The sequence below is a fragment of the Talpa occidentalis genome, unplaced genomic scaffold (genome assembly GCF_014898055.3).
Source record: "Talpa occidentalis isolate TD23 unplaced genomic scaffold, MPIMG_talOcc4v2.1 talOcc4.17, whole genome shotgun sequence".
NCBI lineage: Eukaryota > Metazoa > Chordata > Mammalia > Eulipotyphla > Talpidae > Talpa > Talpa occidentalis.
The window spans coordinates 55,944,282-55,966,898 of record NW_023601754.1 but is presented as its reverse complement, the minus strand read 5'-3'; the positions used below and the strand labels follow the sequence as shown (position 1 = coordinate 55,966,898).

At 63.9% G+C, this 22,617-nt stretch overlaps 1 protein-coding gene across 2 annotated transcripts; it reads right to left on the bottom strand.

The window, feature by feature from the left end:
• Nucleotides 1-2,236: 2,236 nt before the first annotated feature.
• ATG2A (autophagy related 2A) lies at nucleotides 2,237-20,657 on the bottom strand. Of its 2 annotated transcripts, none has more exons than XM_037517626.2 (41): nucleotides 20,439-20,657; nucleotides 18,246-18,408; nucleotides 17,995-18,147; nucleotides 17,737-17,839; nucleotides 17,202-17,337; nucleotides 16,977-17,084; nucleotides 16,716-16,812; nucleotides 16,454-16,618; nucleotides 16,237-16,377; nucleotides 15,720-15,957; nucleotides 15,495-15,639; nucleotides 15,318-15,410; nucleotides 14,734-14,892; nucleotides 14,378-14,621; nucleotides 13,958-14,054; nucleotides 13,676-13,835; nucleotides 12,218-12,360; nucleotides 11,999-12,138; nucleotides 11,755-11,915; nucleotides 11,205-11,355; nucleotides 10,858-11,057; nucleotides 10,675-10,755; nucleotides 10,376-10,482; nucleotides 10,204-10,296; nucleotides 9,277-9,347; nucleotides 8,986-9,062; nucleotides 8,353-8,523; nucleotides 8,117-8,243; nucleotides 7,826-8,040; nucleotides 7,136-7,344; nucleotides 6,786-6,921; nucleotides 5,581-5,787; nucleotides 5,360-5,461; nucleotides 5,188-5,269; nucleotides 4,958-5,090; nucleotides 4,808-4,880; nucleotides 4,543-4,625; nucleotides 4,235-4,356; nucleotides 3,941-4,095; nucleotides 2,972-3,124; nucleotides 2,237-2,890 (listed from the first exon to the last, which is right to left on the bottom strand). In XM_037517626.2, exons 1-41 carry the CDS (start codon nucleotides 20,607-20,609, stop codon nucleotides 2,654-2,656), a joined length of 5,802 nt encoding a protein of 1,933 aa, XP_037373523.1. In that variant the 5' UTR covers nucleotides 20,610-20,657; the 3' UTR covers nucleotides 2,237-2,653. The 2 variants fall into 2 exon arrangements, with proteins under 2 accessions (XP_037373523.1, XP_054553456.1); XM_054697481.1 differs by having other exon boundaries at nucleotides 8,359-8,523.
• Nucleotides 20,658-22,617: the final 1,960 nt, after the last annotated feature.

Below are 22,617 nucleotides of genomic sequence, written 5' to 3'. Positions count from 1 at the left end.
GCAACCCACATGGCGCAGCAGACCTCCCCTGTCTCGCCCGCTGCTCCCCTCAGCAGTGTGTTTCAGTCAATCTGCCTGTTCTGCTCCCCACTCTGTCTCTGGTGAATCCTCTCCCCCTCCCGCGCATCTGGCCTGTACCCCAGCTCTTGTATAAATACAATAAATCTTTTTTTTTAAAAAAGAAGCTGCTGTGTGCAAACCTGCAGCGTGATGCGCAGCCTCTCCTCAATCTCACATGGCGCGGGCACCGAGAGCCGGCAGGCCCTGGGGGCTGGGTGACCTTGAGCAAGTGGCCTAACCTCTCTGAGCCATGTTCCTCATATACAAACCAGGATTGTGAGGCCACCGGCACCCTGGCCTGGCCCGGTGGGAGCCCCCTCCCTTCAGCCTTTGGGCCTGTCTCCTCTGGGGAAGGAAATCGCTGCAGGCCGTTGGCCGGAGCCAGCAAGGCCCCGGAAGCTGAACTTTTTCCTGCAATGCGGCTCTGCTCTCAGGACAGGCTCTGGCCGAGAGGCTTCAAGTGACAAGTGTCAGTGTGGGGCCCGCAAGGTCCCGGCAACACTTTGCAGACCCCAAAGCTGCTAGAAAGGAAGGGGAGCTGCGACTGAGCTTTCAGAGGGGACTAGGCCATGGCCCCCCTTCCAGGCAGTGGAGATGGCCAGAGAAGCCCCGGAAGCGGCCCAAGGTCACAGAGCAGGGCCGTGGGGTCCCCGCGCCCTGGCTAGGCCTGCAGTGGCACCCGCCCTCCCTGCTGGGCTAGTCAGGGTAGGAGAGGGGGTTCTCCTGGCAGGAGTCTGCAGCCTGGGAGGATGCGCCTGCGAGTGAAGCTGCCATAGACACCGCCTCCCCAAAAGCAAGCCTAGTGGGCCTCCCAGAAGACACTTGGCAATACCAAGGACCCCGCCAGGCCGCAGCGGGGACAGGAAGGCCACTGCCCAATCAGGCGCCCCTGGCCCCTCGTTCCACCAGAGGAGACCGAGGCCCAGGCGGCAGGGACTCGTTCGCCACAGCCTAGGTCCCTCCTTCTCCCTTCAGACAGGCTTGGCCTGCGGAGAGGTGGCTTGGAAGCACCGGGGTCGAGGGTGGCAGGGATCTGGCCGCTGGTAGGAGCTTACCTGGGTGCCTGGCTGGCCCTTGGGCACGAGGAGGAAATGGAGACACCCTCGGCCCTGGCCCTTTTGAGCCGTTGGCCCAGCCCCTGGCAGGGGTTAATCATTACCCGCTGCCTGTCAATATGGATCGCAAGTGCGGTTCGAAGGGCAGGGAACCCTGGACTGTGCCCGGGTGGGGTGGGGAGGTTCCAGGAAGCTGGGCCCCCACCCCTCCTGGGGCCATCAGACCCCAGCCTGCACCCTCTGGGCCCCCGTGACCACGGGCAGCCGGAACAAGACTGTCCTGCTTACCTGTGCCCAGACTTGAGTGGGTACCAGGGCCACAAAAGGCAGCTGGGGGGCCCTTGCCAACCCGAGAGGTCTGCAGATGACCCCAGCAGGGTGAGGGTTCGTTAGGGCTGTGTCTCCTAGCCCAGGCCTCAGTGTCCCTAGAGCCCGCCCGCCTCAGTGAGGTACTACCAAGTTTCGGTGTTCACAAGAAACAAGGAGTGTGTATGGGGACAGGGGCACACGATGGCATTTTCCCGATCATCCCAGGTGAGTCTGTTAGGATGCCCCTCTTCTCCAGTGTCCTGAAGCTGGGCCCCCAGGGCTGAAGCTCCAGGTACCCCAAAAGCCTTTTGCTAGAGATGGTGGGAGTGGCCTCCGGAGGGCCTGCCTCGCCTGGTCCCTGGTCAGCTGGGCGGGGGCCACCAGGAGGAACCGAGACCCAGAGACCACGGGTGGGTCTCAGGTCTCACAGCCAGTGTCCGGGCTTCCTGGGGGCGCCCCACAGCCCTGCCCTTTGCTCTGGTCCCGCGCCCTCCCAGCCGGGCCCTCACACCTGGCGCAGGCAAGGATGGTCCCAGGGCTCTCGCAGGGCGAGAGAGGAGTTATGTGGTCTGGGTGAGGAGGATCCTAGGTGCCTGTCCCCTGCCCACCTTCACTCAGCTCCTGCCATGTCAGAGGTGCACAGGGTGACGCACGGAGCCCACAGGTGCTGGCGGCAGAGTTGGGGGACCCGGCCTGCTGGGCAGGTGGGAGGGTGTGGCGCCGAGGTGGGGGCAGGGGGCGTGGTGCTGAGGTGGGGATCTGGCAGCCCCCAGGCGGAGGCCACGCAGAGCGGGCACACGGGCGGGCTGGCGGTGGGCAGTTTATTCCACGTCATGCAGACACTGATCCACACGCGCAAGGAGCTTAAAAATAATACATTGAGCCACACAGTGCCTGTCCCCACCCCTCCCCGAGACACAGAAAGACACTTGGCTGAGTGGGGTTGTGGCCCGAGGGTCCGAGAGCCCCTGTCCTGGGACAAGGCAGCAGTACGGGCCCGGGGATGCAGGGGGACAGTGTCCTTTCTCCCCCAGAGGAAAAGTGCAGAGTCGGCACTGAGGCAGGGAGGCCCCAGTTCCACGGCCAATTGGCAACGGGCTGACCAGGCAGGGTCTTCCGAGGGCTCGGCCCCCAGCTATGGGCAGCAGTTCTCGGAGGCGCGTGGGAGCCACTGAGGCTTGGGGGTGGCCGGCAGGCAGGCGGCCCCCTCGGGTCCTGGGCACCTATGCTCAGTCCTGTGTCTCGTCCGAACGCCACTTGAGAGCGTGCTCCTTGTGTGCGTCGGGCAGGATCTGGTTTCGCATCCCGCCGAGCAGGCTGGACGTGGCCTCCGTGGCGAGGATGAGGGGCTTCACCACCGTCGGGGGCAGCTGGCGGATCACGCCTCCCACAGCGCCCGTCAGTCCCTTCTGCTCGTGGCCCCGAGACGCCACATCGCAGATGGTCTGAGCCGTGTCCAGGATGCCCTGCGAGGAAGGTGGGTGGTGTGGGCAGGTGTGGGCAGCCGCGGGCGGTGCTGGGCGCAGACACGGGCAGGGCCTCCTTACCTCTCGAACCGTGTCGTAGGCCTTGGCCACGCCCTCCCGGAGGTCGGCGGGCTGCTGGCCCTTCCGCAGCTTCTGCCCCGTGCGCCTGTCCTGCAGGGAGCGGGAGACGGGTGCCGCCGGGGACAGGATGTCGTAGACGGTCTCGGCCGTGGCCTGGGAGCAGGGGGCACCGTGAGGAGAGCTGTCAGGCTGGCCCGGGGGCCTGACTCAGCTCCTCGGCCCAAGGTCGGCCTCCCACAGCTCAGCTCTGCCCTGCTGCCTGGGGTCTCGCCAGGGCCCCACCTCAGGGCCAGAGCGCCAGGTGGGGGCTGCCTCCCACAGGGACCCTCTGCCTGCCAACCAGCAGGCCCTGTGCCCGCCCCGCATGTGGGGACTATGGGGCAGTTTGCCAGAGGCTGAGAGCACCAACCTCCCCCTACCTGTCGCCCAGCAGAGACCAGGGCCCCCCTCACGCCAGTCATCAGCAAGTCAGCGGCCGAGTCCCCTGCTGTTCTCTCTGCCCCCCCGCACAGTCCTTCCCACCTAACCTCACCAGGCTGTGCTTTTGGGGGACTCTCCAGCGCCCGCGTGCCCCTTCAAACTCCCCTCTAGAGACCTGCCCCACGCCCACAGGGCTGGGCTTTCCGGTCCCAGAAAGCACTGTGCCCCTCCCCCTGACTGCCTTCGTAGCCCCCTGCCCGGCCACAGAATTCATCACCCCACACCACACAGGGCTGAGTGAACCAGGGCCGTGCCTACACACAGGACCACCCCCTTCTGCACCCCCAATGAGACACGGCAACAGGCAGACTGTCAACCTGGGGGGCACGTACCCTCTCCCATGGGAGCCCCTGGGACTCGGGTTTGGGGCCCTGGCTATGGACCCAGCGAGTGGCTTGGCCTCTCCTCTCCATGACCCAGGCCACACTCAGACAGAACCAAGAGCAGTGGGGGAACGCCCCCCACCGAGGGCAGACACCGGCCCCTCACCTGGATGGCCTGCACCAGCCGGTTGCTGAGCTCCAGGGCGGCGGAGGCAGTGGACGAGCCAAAGGAGGCGGCTCCCCGCTGCAGCCCCCGCATGAGGCGCCCGTCCTTCCGATACTGCTCAATGGGCAGCCACAGCAGGTCCCGGAACCCTTGGACTGGGGCGTCGGTGTGTCAGAGACGCCCTGGGGTGCTGCCCCACTCCCCGCTGCAGGACCTCCTCCACCCACTCCCACTGGCAGCTCTGGCTGCCCAGGGGGAAGAGCAGTGCGGACCCCCACGGCCCCGGACACTCACAGAGCTGGACCACAGAGTGCATGGGGCCCACGCCCCCCAGCAGCCCGGGCAGCTGGTTCTTGCGGATGTCCTGCAGCCACTCGTTGAGGGCATAGCCCAACACCTTGTCCACCCCCAGGAGCCTGGGAAGAGGAGAGGGCGGGTGGGAGGTCACACCTGGAGGGGCCCCAAATCTCCCTGTGGACCTGCCCGGCCCACGCAGAGGAGCAGTTGTGGTCACTTTCCAGAGACAAATGGGGCGACGTCTCGGCCAAGGCCAGAGCCAGGCAGGAACAGGGCGGGGGGATGCGGGCCACAGGGGTGCTCACCCATGCCGGCAGCACAGCCGCTTCAGCTTCAGCTCGGAGCAGTTGAGCTGGGCCAGGCCAATGAGGAGGCCCGCGAATGTGCCCTGGGGGGGAGGAGGGAGGAGGGGTTCAGGATCACGAGACGGGGCTCGGGCACTGACTCAGCAGCCTCTGGTTCCTCAGGAACTGGGCTGTAAGCCTGGCTCCCTGGCCCCCAAAGACCACACCTGGCAGAACCTCTGAGGGTGCGACCCAGGTGGCCCCTGCGCCCGATGGCCCCACTCACCACCTGGTCCATGGTGACGTGCTTGCCGTGGTAGTCCAGCCAGATGGGCACCTCGGACGTGAAGCGGAACTCCCTGCCGGGAGGTGGGGGAGGTCCATGGGTCTCTGCGCGGGCCCCTGCCCCCAGCCCGGGCCCCACTCGCGCTCCTACCTAAAGTAGATGGGCTGCTGCTCCGTGGAGGAGCTGTGTCCTCCACCCGCGGCCTCCTGGGAGCCGGTCATCTCTGCACCCTCGGGCTCCCCTTCTTGGGAGCTGCCAGGCTGGACCTGGGTCTCAGGCCGAGCTGGGGGTTGGGGATGGGGGGCACAGATCAGGGGATCAAGGGTGAGAGGGGGGAGGGGCGGCCTGGACTCTCCTCGCCTCTCCAGCCCGGCTCTTACCCTCCATGGTTTCCACGGGGACTATGGGGTTGATGCCGGCCGCCAGGCTGGAGAAGAAGTCCCTGAGGAAGAGCAGGGCGTCCTGCCGGGAGGTGAGGGGAGCAGGTCAGGTTGAGGGGCCTGGAGGCAGGAGGGCTCCCCTCAGGGGTCTGCCCCCGCCCCATCCACTCACCTGGTCCACGTTGAGCCGCAGGGGCATGAGCGAGACGCGGAGGCAGCACTCGGGGCCGCCCAGGTTGGTGGTGGGGGCCACGTGCAGAGCTTTGATGGTGAGCTGGGGGCAGAGGGCGAGCTCTGGGCGCCGACCGGGCTCCAGGGCTCCCGTCCCCAACGCTCACCCGATGGTGCCTGGCCTGCACCCTGTTCCCCGCTGGCCCCGCGCTGCGGGCCTACCATATTGGAGTGGGCGCGCCGCGGCATGCGCTCGCTTGTGTGCAGGTACAGGAACTTGTTGATTTGGGAGGAGGCCAGCCGGTCCCGCACCTCGAGCTCCTGCACGATGAACACCTGGCGGGACAGCGGCCGCTCCTCCAGCTCCTGGCCGGGGGCCGAGGCGCCTGTGGCCGGCTCTGCGGGGTACACCTCGTGCTGGAAGCTGACCTGTGGGGTGACCGGAGGCAGGAGGTCAGTGGGCGAAACCCCCTCTGCCAGCCCCATCCCAGTCCCACCGCCAGGTGGCCACAGGGCCGAGACCTTCTTACCTGCAGGGCCTGCCCCATCCCACAGGCTCCAGCACCGCCTCGCGCCCCCGTCACCCTGAGCACCAGCCCTGGCCTGCCCTGGCCTCCACCTCTCACCAAAGCCAGTGGCTTTTCCTCCTCAAAACAGCACTCCAGTCCCTCCGCACTTGTCACCTCCCGGCTGCCACTTCCACCCCATGACCCTGTCGTCCCCCCCAGCCCCTCCCCACACTCCCAGCCCGTGGCCACAGCAGGGCCTAGCCAGGCCCGGTCCTCCACAGCCCCCCGCGCACCCACACCACGGTGCCTGTCGCGCCGGCCCCTCAACAGGTCACGGCCTTTCCCACTCACTCGGCACCCATGCCCACGCCCGGGGGTCTTGGACTCCCCCAGCACCACACCGCCGGGCGTGGGAGCAGGGGTGCGCCATGCGTCTCGGCAACCCTGGCTGCTCTCTGGATCTCACGCACGTCCAGTGTAGCTGCCAAACCCATGCTCTTCCCAGAGGGAAAACTCCAGAACTGGGGCCCCTGCCCCCTCAGTGCCTGCCCTAGTGAGAACCCAGCCCTCCGGTGGCCTGACCCCGTCTGCTCTCCCCACCCAGCGCTGGTCTCCCCGCTTTCCAGCACACCCGGACCCAGCTTGCAGGTTTTTCTCTGTGCCTTCAGCTGGAAAGCTTCCCGCTCCTTCCCAGGTTCTGGGCAAACAGGACCTTGCAGAAGACTGTGCCGCTGCAGCCCCCGCCCCCACCCCCTGCCGTGGCTGCCCGGGCGTCAGGTGCACAATCTCCGGCCCCCACGGGCTTTCTTATGATCCGGCATCTGAGCAGGCCCCGCCATGGCTGGCAGTGCTGCAGGACGGGGTGGCCGGTCCCGCCCCCCACCCCAGCCAGCCGCTGCAGCTGCGCCCCCAACTCACCTTGCTCAGCTGGATCTCCATGAGGACATGGTGCTGCCGCCCGCTGCCCCCTTGCGTTCGCCAGGAGTTCTGGGGCCGGTTGGCTCCGGAGGAGCGGGAAGGAGAGCCCTTGTGGCCCGTGAGGCCCACTCTGGCCCTGGGAAGAGGGACGGCGTGCAGGCTGACTTGGGGGGCCCGCTCCCTTGCCCCACCCTCAGAGCGGCCTGACGGCCCAGGCCAGGAGATCCCCTCTTGTGCGACGGGCGGGGACGAAAGAGGAAGAGCTGAGGCGGGAGGAGCCGCCACGGCCATGAGTGCTGTCACGGGCGCAGGCCGGGCCATCTACTGTGGGGCCACCGCACCCTCCTCACCTGTGCCCGGGGTGGGGGCCAAAGTCCCGGCCCCCATAGAGGTGCCAGACCAGGGAAACCTCCCGCAGCACCACCCGAGTGCTGGGCACTGGGAAGTGGGTGGGCGCCCGCAGCAGGTCCGTGCTGCCCAGCGGCCTGGAGAAGTGCCCGTCCTGCACGATGATGGGGCCAGGGTGCAGCTGCGTCACCACAGGCTCCCCGTCCCGGGGCTGTGGGGAGGAGACCGACTGAGCACACGGGCACCGCGTCCCCCCAGTCCAGGTGCCTTTCCCGGTCTCCCCTGTCCACACCTCCCCCCCATTTTCAACAAAGACGACCCTCATGGGCCACCGCCCCCCAGAGGCGAGTGCTCCATCCAGAGGGGCCTGAGTGCCCTTTGCTCCTGCCAGCCCTGCACCCTGGGGCAGGGTCTTGCTGGCACATGACAACCTCTGGCACGTGGGGACCAGGAGGTTGGCACCCTCACAACCCTCCCACAAGCCACCCCACTCCTGCTCCCTGCGCCCTTCACCCCCTCCCAGGACACACACCTCCCTCTTCCTCCTGCATCCCTCAGGGGGACACTCCTGGCCCCACCGCGGCCCTGTCTCCAGGTGACAGCAGCCGCAGGCCCCGCTCCCAGAGGCAGTTCTAAGAAGGGCCCACAGCCCAGCCCCCCGCCCCCAGCCCCCCAGCGCGCCCTCCACACACTGGGATGCCCAGGCCAGGCGCATCCAAGATGCAGAACTCGTCACTGTCTAGGGTGTCTCCGTCCCCCTCCTCTTCCTTTTCATCTTCCTTGGTCTCTAAGCAGGACCCCAAGTTGCCAGTGGGGGCCCCATCGGAGGATGAGGGAGGCTGGGCCCCACTCCGTTCATCTGGGAACAGGTAGACGGACACGGGCGAGGCCTGAGGGAGGGAGCCACCTGCGGGAGAGAGGCTGGGTTGGGGGATGCCAAGATGGACGCTGATGGTGCCCACTGGCCCTGCACCCCGCCCCACCTGAGGGCTGGGCCAGCTCCCGCAGGCTCCGCTCTGTGTCCAGGAGGGCATCGGCCAGGTCCCGCTGGTTGATGAGGGCCGTCTCCACGGGCGGGCAGGAGGGCAGGGAGGCAGGGCTCTCGGAGAGCTGGGCCAGGCAGGGGAGCAGCAATGAGTGACAGGAGGGGGCAGCCCCCAGGGCTCCCTGGGGCCAGGGCAGGGCGTGAGCTCCAGCAGCTAGTGCAGCCAGGCCTCACCTGTACCTTCTGGCCAGCGATCTCCGTGGGGCTGGGGGGCCGGGGTGGGGGGTGCAGGTCGCCCGCACTCAGTACGTACTGCAGCAAGTTGACCAGCAGGGCGCAGGAGTCGGCACAGCTGTGCACGTGCACCACGTTGTTGGAGCAGCGCAGCTCGAACAGTGGCTGGCTCTGCAGGGCGGGGTGCACCAGGCATCAGCCCAGCTCCACCCCTGCAGGCACAGATAGCACCAGAGCAGGCACTTCCCTGAGGTGCCCAGCCAGCCCATACCCCAAAGCAGAACTGCGCCTCTGCCCAAAGGGATGCATGTGGGTCTTCTCCCCTCCCCACAGCAGAGGTAGACCTACCATCTCCATTTTACAGATGGGGAGGGAGGTGGGGGGACCTGGGGCCAAACTTGTCTGACTCCCAGGGCCCAGCTTTTCCCTGGGGCAGCTGCCCTCTTGTGGTGGGGCGTGTGTCGAGAGGCAGCCATGGGGGTCCGGCTCCTCCAGGGAGGGAGGCCCAATAACCAAAGTCCAGAAGGCCCAGCAGGTAATGACTTGGCCCTGGCAGAGACCACGCGTGGGGAAGGTCCCCTCTACCCCTGCACCTCCTGGGCTCCGGGGGACTCGGGCAACAGGCACGCTCACCAGTTTGCCCTCAGTGCTCCCCTTCCAGGTTTTGATCACCAGCTCCAGGAGGTCAACATCCAGGACGCAGACGTAATCTGAGGCAGAAGGCAGAAGAGAAGTTCCTACAGCCTCCTCGGCCCAGAGCGGGGCCCACCACTAGGGGAGGAAGCTGGGGCTTATCGGAGGGCAGCCTGCGTGTGCATGCACACATGTGGGGTGCAAGGACTGGGAGAGGACATCTGGCTGCCCTGGATGTGGCCAGGGGCCGCGATTCCTCAGAAGGAGGCTGCCCAGCCTTGCCCTGCCCACCTCGCCGCAGATCCAGTGTCTCCGCCTCACACTTGTCCGACAGGTACAAGGCCGAGTCGTCTAGGATGAACCTGGTGGGGGACAGGGCTGAGAAGGCCCCGGAGCCAGCAAGGGGGACGCTCCCAGGCATAGGCAGAGGTGGCACCCACGGGGGCCTCAACCCCACAAAGAACTGCAGCCCCGGTTCCCCAGCTTTGGGTTCTGTGCAGCGGGGACAGGGGCCTGGCCTAGGCACCCACTCAGAGGGGGCAGCGCATTTAAGAACTTCCAGCTCCACCACCCGCTCTGGGGCTCACAGCAGCCTGGGAGGCCGGTGTCCTGTTCCCCCACAGCACTTATTCTTTTACAATAATTGCCTATTTTCCTGGCAACATAATACAAAGGTATCTTCAAATATAGCAATAAAAAAGAAACAGATGTCACATGTCATCTCGAATCCCAAGTTCCCAGCTAAGCACCACACGCATCTCCTGTCTCTCCTGTGATGACACACCGAGACGGACGCGGCCCCTCCCCTCTGGCATGGGGCGGTTGAGCCCATCCTGCTGCGGGGGCCGGGGTCCCAAGTCCGCCTCTCCTCCTGGGATTCTGCAACCTGGTGCTCAGTGGCCGCATTTACCGACTCATGTTATATTTTGGGGGCGTCTAGCTTATGCGTGTTTCCTGCTGCTCTAAGTTTCACTATGTCTTGGCCCCTCCTGTACCCTCAGGACGACCGCCAGCATGAGAGCGTCAGGCCAGGGAGCCGTTTCTGGCTCCCAGGGAGAACCCCGTAGCCCTCCAGGCAGGAGGAGCGAATCCCCTCCCCAGGGAGGGCTCATCACCCCATTAGCACATAGGTTTGAAGTGGCCCTGGGGGAGCAGCAGCTGCAGCCCAGCTGGGGGTGGGACAGACAGGGGGCGAGGGTGGGGCAGGCATCTTCATACCTGAGCAGGAAGGTGGAGGTGTCCATGATGATGTTGCTGGAGAGGGTGAAGGTCTCGGCAGTGATGAGGACACGCACGGGGAGGTAGAGTGGCCTGGGGGCACACGTGAGTTGGGGTGGGCTCCTGACCCCTGGGCCTGGCCCCCACCCCGGGCCCCTGCCCGCCCAGATACCTGTAGTCCACGGCGCAGGAAAACAGGTGCGTGTGGAGGACGGTGATGACCGTGGGGGGCAGGTAGCCCAGCACAGGGTCATCCAGCACATCTAAAAACTCCAAGAGCTTCGGGGACCAGGTGGGAGGGTGGGTGAGGATAAAGGGGCCTCTTCCATGCCCCTGCACCGCACACCATCTGCTGCCACCACACCCCTCGTCCAGGGGGCTCTGCCAGGAGGTGAGCTCTGGCCCAGCCCTTGCCCCTCACTCTGTCCCTAGCGCCCTGCCCAGACCTGCCAGCCCACACTGCCCGTTCACCTGGGCGTGCCAGCTCTGCCCCGGCAGGGCCATGCAGTGGCGCAGGGTGGCTCTGTGCAGCCGCAGTGTCACCAGGAACTCCTGGGGGGGAGGGGCACAGTCAGCACCAGGAGCCCAGGCCACTGAGACCAGGGAGGTAGTCTCCCCAGACCGCGAGGTGGGCCACAGCAGGCATGGCTGTACCTTGACATTCTTATGGGGGTCCAGGTGGATGCGCACAGCGGTGGACAGCATGTTGGAGGCCCGACCCTGGCCCTTGCGGCCCGAGGCTCCCCGCTCAATCACCCCTTCCTCTGACGGGTAGATGGTCGGGGCTAGCCGGGCTGGAGGAGCGAAGCTGGGCAGCTCCAGGCGGCTGGGCAGCAGGTAGTCATCCACGGCCGCTGGGGAGGGACCTGGTGAGCGCCCTGCCAAGCCGGCTGACCCCCCACCTCACCCAGGGGTTGGGGAACCAGGGTTCCAGAAGGTGAAAGCCCCACACTTGACCAGATCCCCAGGACCCTGAGGCAACTGGCCCCCAGCCCTCACACCTCGGTGGTAAAGTGTCGCCTTCTCTGCTTCTAGGCAGAAGTAGCCGAGTCCCGGCTGGCCACGGTACTGGGAGACGCTGAAGACGGTGCCCTGCTCCACGTCCAGCACCAGCTCCCCGTGCTCGGCCTCCAGCGGCTTCTGAGCCTCATCCTGCAGGCAGGGCATGTGGCTGGGCCTCGCCAGCTGCACTCAGCAGCCCTCTTGTCCTTGAGTGAATAGGTCTCCCGGGGCCCTGGCCTGACGAGGGTTAGCTCTAGCCTCTACCTGGACTCTACTGCAGGCCCTGGACAAACCTGCCTCTTTTGCCTGAAGGGAAGAAGCCCCTGCCCTGCCCCCAGCATCTGCTGCACCCATTCGGAGCCCTGGCCTCCCTAGCATGGTGCCAATGGCTAACATGGTGAGGGTGTAGGTGGGGTGGCGTGTGCGAGTCAGTGGGTGGCAAGTGGGTGCTCCTCGCTGGACAGGCCAGGCTCAGTGCCCCCCAGAGCCTGCTCCACACTCCCAAGGGGGCGCTGGAGTCAGGGGCTCACCTCCCTGGGGCTGCCTCACCTTGGTCTCACAGAGGGCGGTGATGCGACCCTTCACCACTGTTACCAGTGTAGAGAAGGTGCTCTGGCAGTGAGGGCTGGGGGACTCCGGGGAAGGGGGCTGGGGGGCGCCTGAGGCCCCCACTGAGAAGAAATGGGCATCCTCTTCGTCGGAGTCCGAGTCTAGGGTGAGATGAGGAGTGGAGTGAGAAGGGACCGGGAGGGCTGGCCCTGCCCAGCCCGGCCCAGCCCGGGCCCCCTCGCACCCAGCTTGAAGGCTGACTTGCACATCTTGAAGTGGTCATGCCAGAAGCCCGAGGGGCCCTGGAAGCCAGGGGGGCCGGGGGCGGGGGCGGCGGGGGGGAGCAGGTCCGCGGGCTCCCACATGAGCAGATCGTTGTTGATCCTGAGAAAGGCGGGTGAACGCGGTGTTAGGGGGGGGCCCGGCCAGCCTGCCTGCCTGCCCTGCCCACCCGCATCGCCACCTGTTGTAGATGCTTTCGTAGACCTCCTTGCTGGGCAGGAAGATGTGGGCGCTGGGCAGGACCACCTCCAGGCTGCAGCGGGACAGCGCCAGGGCCCGGCTCTGGAAGCTCCTCATCTCCTCAGGGTCCCCAGGAATCACCATCTAGACAGGCGGGGGCGGCATCTGTGACGTGGGGGCCTGTCTGTCCCTGGCAGGGGCCTGGTCTGCACCCTGACCTCCCATCAGTCTCTCGTTCCCTCGTCTTGGTTGGGATGTGGGATGGTGCCTCACACCCCATGCCGACCGGATGCCCACCCCACTCAGGGCGTCTTGGAGGTTAACCTGTGTTTTTTGGGTGGGGGGAGCAATGTTTATTCAAGTGTTCATGTTTTTTTCATAAGCTGCACGTGAGCCCTACTTCTTGAACTCTCCAAATGTCGTCAGCAATCTGATAGGTGAGGCATGGGAATTCCCCTCAAAACTAAACTTTTTTAATGCTACAAAAAGGCCATAAAAATCATTCATTCCATATCTCCACTTTCCAGGGGAGAAAGCACGGAGGGCGCTCCAGCGACTCCCTGCCGGCCACCCGGGCCTGTTCTGTTCTGATGCGCGATCTCACCTTGGGCGTCTTGAGCGTTGCTTCTAAACTTTTTTCCAATCATTCAACCCTAACTTTATTTGCTTTTTATTTGAGAATCTTCAAAACTTTTTAAACTCTAATTTTTCCTACTTTCCCTTACACATGCTGTAACCCTTTCTCTCAGCCTCACGAAGCTCCACTTCCAGCGTTAGTTTTGATAATGTTTTGTTCAACAGTCCACTAGGTAAACATCCAACGTGTGTCTGTCGTTCCGACTTGCTTTACTGCACACCAGTCTCTGCTTCCATCTGCTGCACACGCAGCCTTTCATCTTTCTTCCAGGCTGCACAGCAGGTGTGGACATAACTCGTCGCATGGACAGACCGCATCTCGATTTGAGCCTCGATCAGCAGGCGCTTGGGTGGTCCCATGTCCTGGCTATTGTGAATGATGCCACAGCAAGCACTGTGGAGGCTACAGGTCACCTTCACTCTCTAGGTGACGAAATTCATCCATAGGTAGTGCTCCAAGGAGAGGTGACTCCCCAAGATGCCACCAATGGGCAGAGCCTGGATTCGAGCCCAGGCTGACGCTCTGAACTGCCTCACTCAACCCTCATCACCTTCAGAGAAGAGGCTCCAGGGCCCACACATACACTGCCAAGCCAGGCCTGAATGGGTTGGGGTCTTGATCTTCTTAACTGGGGATCCACACTCCCCAGGGCTGCCCTCATCAGTGCCCTCGCCCCCAAGCTTCACAAGCCAGGGTACTTCTAACACCCCACTGACCTGAGATGAAGGAAGGGACGCACCAGCGGGCGCCCCAGGTGGTCCTGGCCCCCTGGCCCACAGCCACGAGGGGCCTCCATGAGCAACCCCAGGGCCTCAGTCTCACCTCCTCAGTCTCGTACATGGTCCTCTTGGAGGAGAAGGGTGAGGGCTCAGGCTCCCGTAGTTCGCACGGACTCTCGGCTGACAGCTCCAGCTCCTCCCTCTTCTCGGAGCTCACCTCCCACTGTGCGCTGCTGAGCTGGGGGTTCAGGGTCACCACTACCCTGTCAGGGCACGGGCCCGTCACTGGACTGCTCGGGTCCCGGGTCCCACTCCCCATGCTGGCCACCGCCCTTGGCAGCAAAGCCCTCTACTCCTGCCAGTCCCTACTGCAACCCTGACTGACTGAGGCAGGAAGTATTTCCGCCCGGGGCTCCTGGGATCCAGGGCTTTGGAGACACGCAGGCAGGGCACAGGAGGCTTCTCTCCATCCTCATAGGTACCTGCAGCACATGGTGGGAGGCATTGTCACTGCCACCTCTCCCCGCTTCTTCCCCAGTGTCAGGTGGGATCAGGGTGAAGGCCTGGAGCCTCCCCCCGCCGTGGTGACCCCGGTGGTCAGTCAAGAGACCTGCACCCTCCCCCTCACACCCACGTCCTGGGACAGAGTCCACTGCCTGGTACCCACGGGAGCCCAGGGCAGGACAGCTGGAGTCCCACACAACTGGAGGCCCCCACAGTGACCCAGCTCCTTCCAGAGCCCCAGGTGTACCTCTCCCAGAGGCCGAAGGCCCCGCACCAGGTGTAGGTCCCCAGAGGCTCTTACCATGTAGGTCGGAGCAGGTAAGTTCCAGGCGGGTGGGGGTCGGGGGACCAGGCCCGCTGCTCAGCTCAGACCGGAACTGGGGCTCACTCAGCTCCAGCCGCAGCTGCTCAGCCCGTACAGCCCGGCCCCCCCAGGGGTCCCGCTCAGGTCGTAGGTCAGCAATGGGGAAGTGCAGCCGCAGTGTGGCCCTGGGTGCCGAGAGCCGCACCACTGTCTGCTGCTCAGCAGCTGGTGGGGGCTCTGTCTGCAGGAGTGGGGGCAGTCAGAATTGTCTCCAGGGCCCCCACCACTGTGGTCAAGACCCAGAGGACCCAGGCCCCCTCCCAGCAGCAAACAGCCCTGACGGGGCATCTCACCATCAGGCCAGCAGGCGGCTCGGGAGGGGGGATGGTGGCCTGGCGCAGCAGGGCGGCGAGCCGGTCCAGGGCCCCCAGCTCCACGTCCGCCTGGAAGTCGGCCAGGTCCAGGGCCAGCTCTGAGTGGCAATGGCAGGTAGCTGTGCGCCGGGGCCGGCTCTGAGGGTGAGGACGTTCAGGTCAGGGAGGGCTGTGGGGTGGGCGAGGGCAGGATGGGAAGGAACTGCCTTGAGCAAAAGAGAACACAGGGCCCCACCCAGTGTGTGGGGGTGGTTGGGAGGCAGCAGAGCTGGGGCAGGGGATCCGAGAGAGGGCGGGGAGACTCACCACCCTGCCGAGACAGATGACCATGCTTGTTTAATAAAACCCACCCCAAATTTGCCACTCTCAACTCTGGAGGCTAGCCAGCGATTGTGCCAATGAGCCAGGCCGAGGGAACAGCAGGGGAGGGGCATGTCCAGGGCCCAGAGGTGTTCAAGAAGCCCAGATGGGGAGGTGCTCGCTGCTGGAGCACATGGGAGTGGGTGGAGGAAGCAGGAGCACCAGCCAAGCCCTACACGCAGGGCCCCGCCGCTTTGCATCACCTTGGGCACACGGCGCAGTGTCTGTGTGTGGCGCAGGTGGGCGCAGGGCCGAGCTGAGGCCTGGGAGCCCATGCCACTGGGGAAGTTCAGGATCTGGATGAGACGCAGGAGATGAAAGGGTCAGGACCGGCCCCTGTGCCCACCCACAGCCCTCCCACACAGCCCCACCGCCATCACCTCCGTGTACTCAGGCTCCGAAGCGCCCCGGGGCCACAGACATTCCAGCACCTCCAGCTGCCCACAGTGCACGTCTGTGCTGGTGGTGCGCCGGCCCCGGCCTGTCCGCAGCTCCCACGACAGCTGCACAGCTGCACCCGTGAGCCTGCAAGGAAGAAGCTAGGCATCAGAGCAGGGCTGGGGGTGCTGCGAGTCTCTCCTCGGGCCCCGGCCTTGGGCTTGTACCGGACGTGGCTACAGGGACAGGCCCTCTGGAAGCGCGGTCGGAGATGGCAGAAGTCACGGGAGCCGAAGGGCCCATCCTTGGTGGCATCAAACTCAGCAAAAAAGTGAGTGGTGAGGTCGGGTGGTCCAGAAGACGGGGCAGATGTCTGAATCAAGGTCAGTGTCACGCCCCCCAAGGTCATCTTCAGCAGCGAATCAGGGCGCAGGGTGTCCGGGAGGGGCGTGGGGGCCGTCTTGCCTGAGGGGACAGAGGCTTCACCAGGGGCTCCCCAGAGCTCTCAAGAAACCCTGGGAAAAACATGCAGCTCAGCTAGGTCAGATCTCCTTGCACCCCTTTGATGGCAGGGGAGATACTCACCGAGATGGCATGCTTGGCCCCCACCAATGACAGTCCCCTCAGGACCCCAGCCTCCCGAGTGTCCCTGGAGAACCAGGTCTCCAACCGAGGACCTCCAGGCCTCCTTAGTGCTTGTGAGCTCACAGCAGCCCTAAGGCCTCCCCCGCCCGGAGCACTCACCAATGGGGTGGCCCTGGGCAGAGAGCCGGCGGGTGGCCGTGTCGCTGTGCAGGGAGGACCCCAGGTCCACGTCGCACAGGGAGAGCTCGGAGACAGCTGAAGTCACGCTGCTCGTGAGGCCCGCCATGGAGAAGAAGAGGTCTGTGGGCCACGGGAGGACATCAGGGACTGCCGGCTGGGCATTGACTCCTGCACCCACTCGCTGCCCTGCACCCACCAGTGCTGTCCAGGTTGACAGAGGGGTTGAGAAGGGGGTCTGGGCTGAGGGGCTCGGCCACGGCCCCCGCCTGCAGCTGCTGGTTCAGGTCCTGCTCTATCAGCCACAGGTCTTCAGCACCTAGTGGGCGGCTCTTGTTCAGCTTGTCGGCCAGGCCCTCGGGATCTACAGGGAAGGGCACTCTTTTATGTTAGTCCCTTCTGCCCGGACCTGTCCCAACCCCCCAACCCCCCCACACCCAGGGGTTGACCAGAGGCCTCACCTGCAAGGCTCATGGCACTGAGCAGTTCCTGAAGCTGCTGGAGTTGCCGCGGGGTCAGGAGCAGGTGCAGGGAGCCCAGCTGCCCAGCCACCTCCAGCTAGGGAAGGAGGGAGCAGCCATGGAGGACACCTGCCCACTAGCTGCTGCGCCACCAGCTCTGTCAACAACTAGCTGGGTGACCCTGGTCGCATCTAAACCTCTCTGAGTCTCAGTTTCTGAGATGGGATGTTGCTTCTCTTCCCCAAGGGACTAGGGACCCACCTTAGGGCCTGGGAAGGCCTCGTTTTGTTTCAGTTTTACGGTCAGTTCCATATACCCCGAACAGCTGCCAATCTGCAAGGGGGGCTCTGGGTGTTCTTTCTGGGCATCCTGAGCAGGGAGGGGGTTGGGAAAATGAGATCAGAGACAGTCAAAAGGCTAGACGGAGAGTTCAGAGAGAACAGGGATCAGAAAGAGAAAGAGACTGTGGGAGTCAGGCAGGCCCACCTGTGGGGAGAGCTCCTCGAAGTGCAGGCGGACGCCCGCCAGCTGTAGCAGCTTGTGCAGGAAGGCGGGGGGCTGGTGCACATCCACTGGGGGCGCCTGGCTTGGGTCCCGCACTGCCTCGTCACAGTACTCCAATCTGGGGGCGGTGGAGGGTCAGCTCTGGACCTGCCTCTCCCACGGCCTGGAGCCCTGCTCTCTCTCCAGCAAGGGTTCTCAGGCGGTAGGGAGGCTGGTCTGCCCGCTGCCCCCTTGTAGCCAGGCCACCTTGGCCCTCCTTAGCCACCTTGGCTCGGCCCAGGCCTTGCTCCCCAGACTCCACAATCCTTGGGGTCCCTGCCACTGAAGGCCTGGACCACCCAGCCCCTGAAGCCCACTCCAGGCCCACAAAACAGCCCACCTTCCTCCATATCTACCTCTGGCCCACCCAAATGTGCGGGACTACTCCCCAGGCTGGGGTGAGAAGGCAGCATGAGGGCCAGTCGGCCCCCCTCGCTCCTCTTCCTCACACCAGCCCACCCCTTGGGCCTGCCCCTACCTCTGCACGTGGACTTCCATGGCCACACCTCGCTCTCCATCCCCCGGCGAGTGTTCCACCCTCACGACAGTATCCAGGAAGGTCACCTTGATTCTTCGCAGCACTGAGTGGGGGAAGTGTCTCAGGCCAGGTGGAGCAGCCACGGGCAAGCTAAGTTTCCCCAGAGTTGGGGCAGTGGGGTGGCCAGGCAGCTATCTGGGCCCCAGTCAGTGGGCCATGGAGGAACAGGGGGCAGGATAGCCAGGAGGGCCTGCTCACCAGTCTCGATGGTCTGAGCGAACATCTCCAGGCCCTCCAGGGGCTGCGGTGGCTCAGAGGGTTCTGGCAGCCCATCTCGCAGGCATTCCTGCGCCAGCTGCAGGCTGGTGGTCATGCATGATGCCCAGGTCTGCGAGTCAGCAGTCCCGGGCCCTGTGGGTAGGAAGAGGGTCTCAGGGAAGTTCCCGGGTGCCCATGCACGCCACTTGTCCCCTTACCCCCAAGCCCACGGCAGCCGTGCCTGTCCTCACCTGGGCCTCGGCGGGGCTGCAGGGTGAGTTGGAGGCCGGACACCATCACGGTGCAGTGGTCGGTGAGCAGAGCGGCCCAGGGCACGGCCACCTCGATGGACCCCACAAAGCCTTCTACCAGCTCCAGTGGTGACTCCATGGCCTCCAGCAACTCGTTCACAGACTAGAGGCAGAGAGTGGACAGAGCGGCTCAGGGAAAGCCCCCATCCAGCTGGCTTCCTGCCTGTTGCACCCCATGAGCAGTCTCACCTGGTGGCTCCCCTTAAGGGAGCACTCTCACGCTCCCACTGCCTCTACCTGCTGCTTACAAGGCTCTACCTTTGCTCCTGCCAACTCCCACACCGGCCACCCTATCACCACACCATCCACCTGCCCAATCTTTCAAGCCATAGGGAAGGGGAGTGGAAGGAAGGGGAGGAAGTGGTGCGCTCCAGGCACGAGCAAAGGCCTGGCAGACAGCAGTCGCACCCCACATTTATATGGGGTAAGCAAGGAGTCTCAGGAGAGTGTAAATGAGAGGCAGGCAGGGTCCAACCTGAGTTGGAGGGTTCCCCGACTCTAGCCATTTGATATAGCTGTACCTCTCAGAGGCTCAAGGCTGAGCCCCTAGTCACCAAGTGGGTGTTGCTCTGCTGACAGCCTGGGAGTTCCCTGAGGGCAAGAGCCCACCCACCTATACCGTCTCCATAAGACTCCAGGTGCCCAAGGACCTCAGAAACACTGAACAAACACAGGGCAGAACTAGAAGGCCCACAGAGAACAAGTCCAAATCTCTCACCCAGAGATGCATGGAGGGGGAAACTGAGGCCTAGAGACTAGAGATCTAGTCACCTAGGGTCCTGTGGGGACTGAGACTGGACCAGGCCTGCCTCATCCTATCCCAGATCCCGGGCACTCGGCTTCTTCTGGAGTTTTCAAAGTAGGGGCTTCAGACCTAGCAGTTGGGAGGGGGACTGGCTATTGAGCAAGCACCAGATTTCACCAGGAACCTCACCAGGAGCCAATTCAACCCCCAAAGGGAGGGGAGGGGAGGGCAGGGTAGGATGGGAGCTTGTCTGGAGCTGGAAGGAGAAGACTGCAGCTGCAAGCCCGGGTCCCTTCTTTCAGGCCGGCCCAAAAGGCTCAGGTCAGGGATCACAGACGGCCTCCTACACTGGGCTTCGCAGGCCAGAGGTACAGAGAGGTGTCCCAACTTTGGGCCCAAAAGTGCTCAGGAAAGCCTGGCCTGCCCCCGAAAGCCAGCCTTTCCAAGCGGGACTCACAGAGGCCAGGCAGAAAACCCCAAGCCCCAGGCCCTTGCCCACCCCAGCTGTTCCAGGCTGGAGGCGGGTCCCTGGGCCAGTTCTGGGCTGGGGCCTCTAATTGGTGGCTCCTTTGGACCTTCCCAGGTCAGCTGAGCCGTGAGTCACCGCCCCTTACCAGCCCCCAGCCTCAGGCCCTGACCCAGACCTCACTCCAGAGCCTCCCCAGCAAGCGCCCGGCCTCCTCCCTGCTGGGGGCCAAACCTCTCCACCTTAGTGCGAGGAGGCCTCCCTCCAAGCTGAGTGTTGACCCCCAAGCCCCTCCCCAGACACCCGCTGGGCCCGTCCCACTCTCCCCAAAGCAGGAAGTAGGCAGAGGCTGCAGCCGCACGAGGTGTTGATCAACACGGCGCTGACGCGGTTGTTGACATCCACATCCGGAGGCGAACCCCACCCGCCGCTGGGGATCCCGGGGTCAGCAGGTCAGGGCAGCATTCCCGCCGGGGCCCCTGGCCGGGCTCGAGCCCCGCCAGTCTTCCCGGAGCTGCTGCACGCCCTGCACTGGCACCGCGCGGGCTGGGTCCGACCCGGTCCCGACCCCAGCCTCCCAGTTGCTCGGTGCCCTCCTCACCCTCTTCCCGGCCCCTCTGGCACCGAGCAGGACCTCAACGCAGGCCCCAAACTAATGCGCTTACTCCGGCGCTCTCCCGACCAGACATCGGGTTCTCCTCCCGCGGAGGCAGGGCCCCTTCCCGCGCAGCTTCTGGCTCCGGAGGCGGGCAGTCCGGGTCGCGCCGACGCCGGGAGCGCCTCGGCGCCCCCGGCCTCTCCACGCCGGGTGCCAGGTCCCCCAGCCGGACCCCTTCTCCGGGGCTCGCCTCCGCCCCGCCCCGTCCCGCCCGTCCCGTCCCGTCCCGTCCCGTCCCGTCCCGTCCCAGGCCTGGCTGCTCACCCATATCTCCAGGTGGATGTCGCGCAGGGCAACGCTGCCCTTGTACAGATCGAGACTGAGCTGCTCCAGGCTGAGGTGCTCCTGGAAGAAGTGACCCAAGTAGTGGTGCAGCAAGTACCGGCAGACCCGCTCTTTCACACAGTTCGACCATGGCCACAGCCATCGTGACATCTCGGAGACCGCCGGGCCCGGGCCGCCTCCGCTCGCCGCCCGCCGGCGATCCCGTCCGGCTGCGCTGTTCACTAGAGCCCCCGGCTTGCCCCGCCGCTTCTCACAGCGCCAGGCCGCGCCCCCGGACGCCCAGCCACGCCCCCACGCGCCCTGCCATTGGCCGCTGCGAAGGGCGAGGCCTGCTGATTGGCCGCAGGGGGCGGAGCCTTCAGGCGCGAAAAAGGGTCTGGGCGCTCTGCATCACATAGTGCGCCCCGTGTTGATTTACGCCTGCGTATAAATTCTGTGTGGGAGGACCTTTCACCTCCCTGCTACTGGCTCTAGCGCGGCTGCAGCAGGCGGTGTCAACCCGGCAAAGGAGTGCGCATGTGCCGACTCGTCCTACTACTTGAAGGAGCTGGGGAGGATTTAAAGAAACAGCGTCCCATCAAACTTCTTGGCAAGCTGCCCACGCGGGAGCCTCTGCAGAAAGCAAGTGAATGGATCAGCATTTGCAGTTACTAACCGCCTTGCTTCTTTGATCTCATGCCACACTCTTAACGCTCTAAGCTGGAGATTACTGCCACCAACGACAGATAAGAAAACAGATTTAGATTAAAAATAATAAAAGAGGGCCTCCCCTGGTGGCGCAGCGGTTGAGCGCTGGGCTGCGAAGCTGTGCGCAGCCTCTGCAGCGCCGGTTCGATCCCGGCCGCCCGGGAGGGGCCCACATGGCGTGCAGACCTCTCCTGCTGCGCCCGCTGCTCCCCTCAGCAGTGTATTTGGTCAGTCTGCCTGCTCTGCTCCCCGCTCTGGCTCTGGTGAATTCTCTCATCCTCCTACGCTTCTGACTGTACCCAGTGCTTGTATAAATAAATAAATAAGTAAATCTTTAAAAATAATAATAAAAGAAAACAGAGTACAAAGGTCGCTGTGAGTCCATCTCCTAGGAGGCCTTTTTTCCCATCCTCCCCTGGAAGGCTCAACAGGCAGGGAAAGGACTCCCTGGGCTCCTCACTTGGTTACATCACTGGAATAATAATGATTTTTCATATCACTAATTATTTTTTTTTAAAGATTTATTTATTTATTTATACAAGCACTGGGTACAGTCAAGCACGGGAGGCTGAGAGAATCCACCAGAGCCAGAGCGGGGAGCAGAGCAGGCAGAAGAACCAAAGTACACTGCTGAGGGGAGCAGCGGGCGGCAGGAGAGGTCTGCGCGCCATGTGGGACCCTCCTCCGGTGGCCGGGGAGCAGCCGGGGATCGAACCGGCGCTGCAGAGGCTGTGGGCAGCTTCTCAACCCAGCGCTCAACCGCTGCGCCACCGGGGAGGCCCTCGTATCACTAATTCTGAAATCAATAATGAATTATAACATCCTCAGTCCAGGATCTCTTGTATTTGTATAGTAAGAATGGCTCTCATTTTTTTAATAGTTGGGAAGAAAATAAAAAGAAGAGTAAGATTTCACGACCCATGAAAATCCTAGGAAATCACATTTCAGTGCGCACCAATGAAGTTCTCTGCTTGGAGCTTTAGGGCTGCTTTGGCCACAGCAGCAGAGCTGCCCTTGAGAGAGGGCTGCAAGGCTTAAAACAGTCAGCCCGTTGTAGAGCAACCCCGATACAAAACGGGGTGCCTGACTGTGGGTCCTCACCCGCGCGCTTAAAAGGACTTATCAATGCTCTACTGCAGGCACGCGCGAAAGGTTAATAAAGGTTTATTTACAAGGGAAGGGGAAAGGAGGAAATGTACAGCTCAGGGAGAAAAGTGGGAGACAAAGTTTTAAATGAGTCCTACCTGATCCGCCAATCAGGAATCCCAAAATGGCACCCTGAGAGGTGGCCTCAAGCCAGGAGACGTGAGGCAGGGAGGCGAGCAGTGATCGCGAGCCCCCCAAGGCCCACGTGTTTGGTTTTTATACCCAACCTGGCTGCTTAACTCCACCCTCAGGTCCCATCCACCCTCCCTTTGGTGGTGATGGGATTTGTCTTTCCCAATGTCCTGATGGCTTTAGTCTGGAGTGG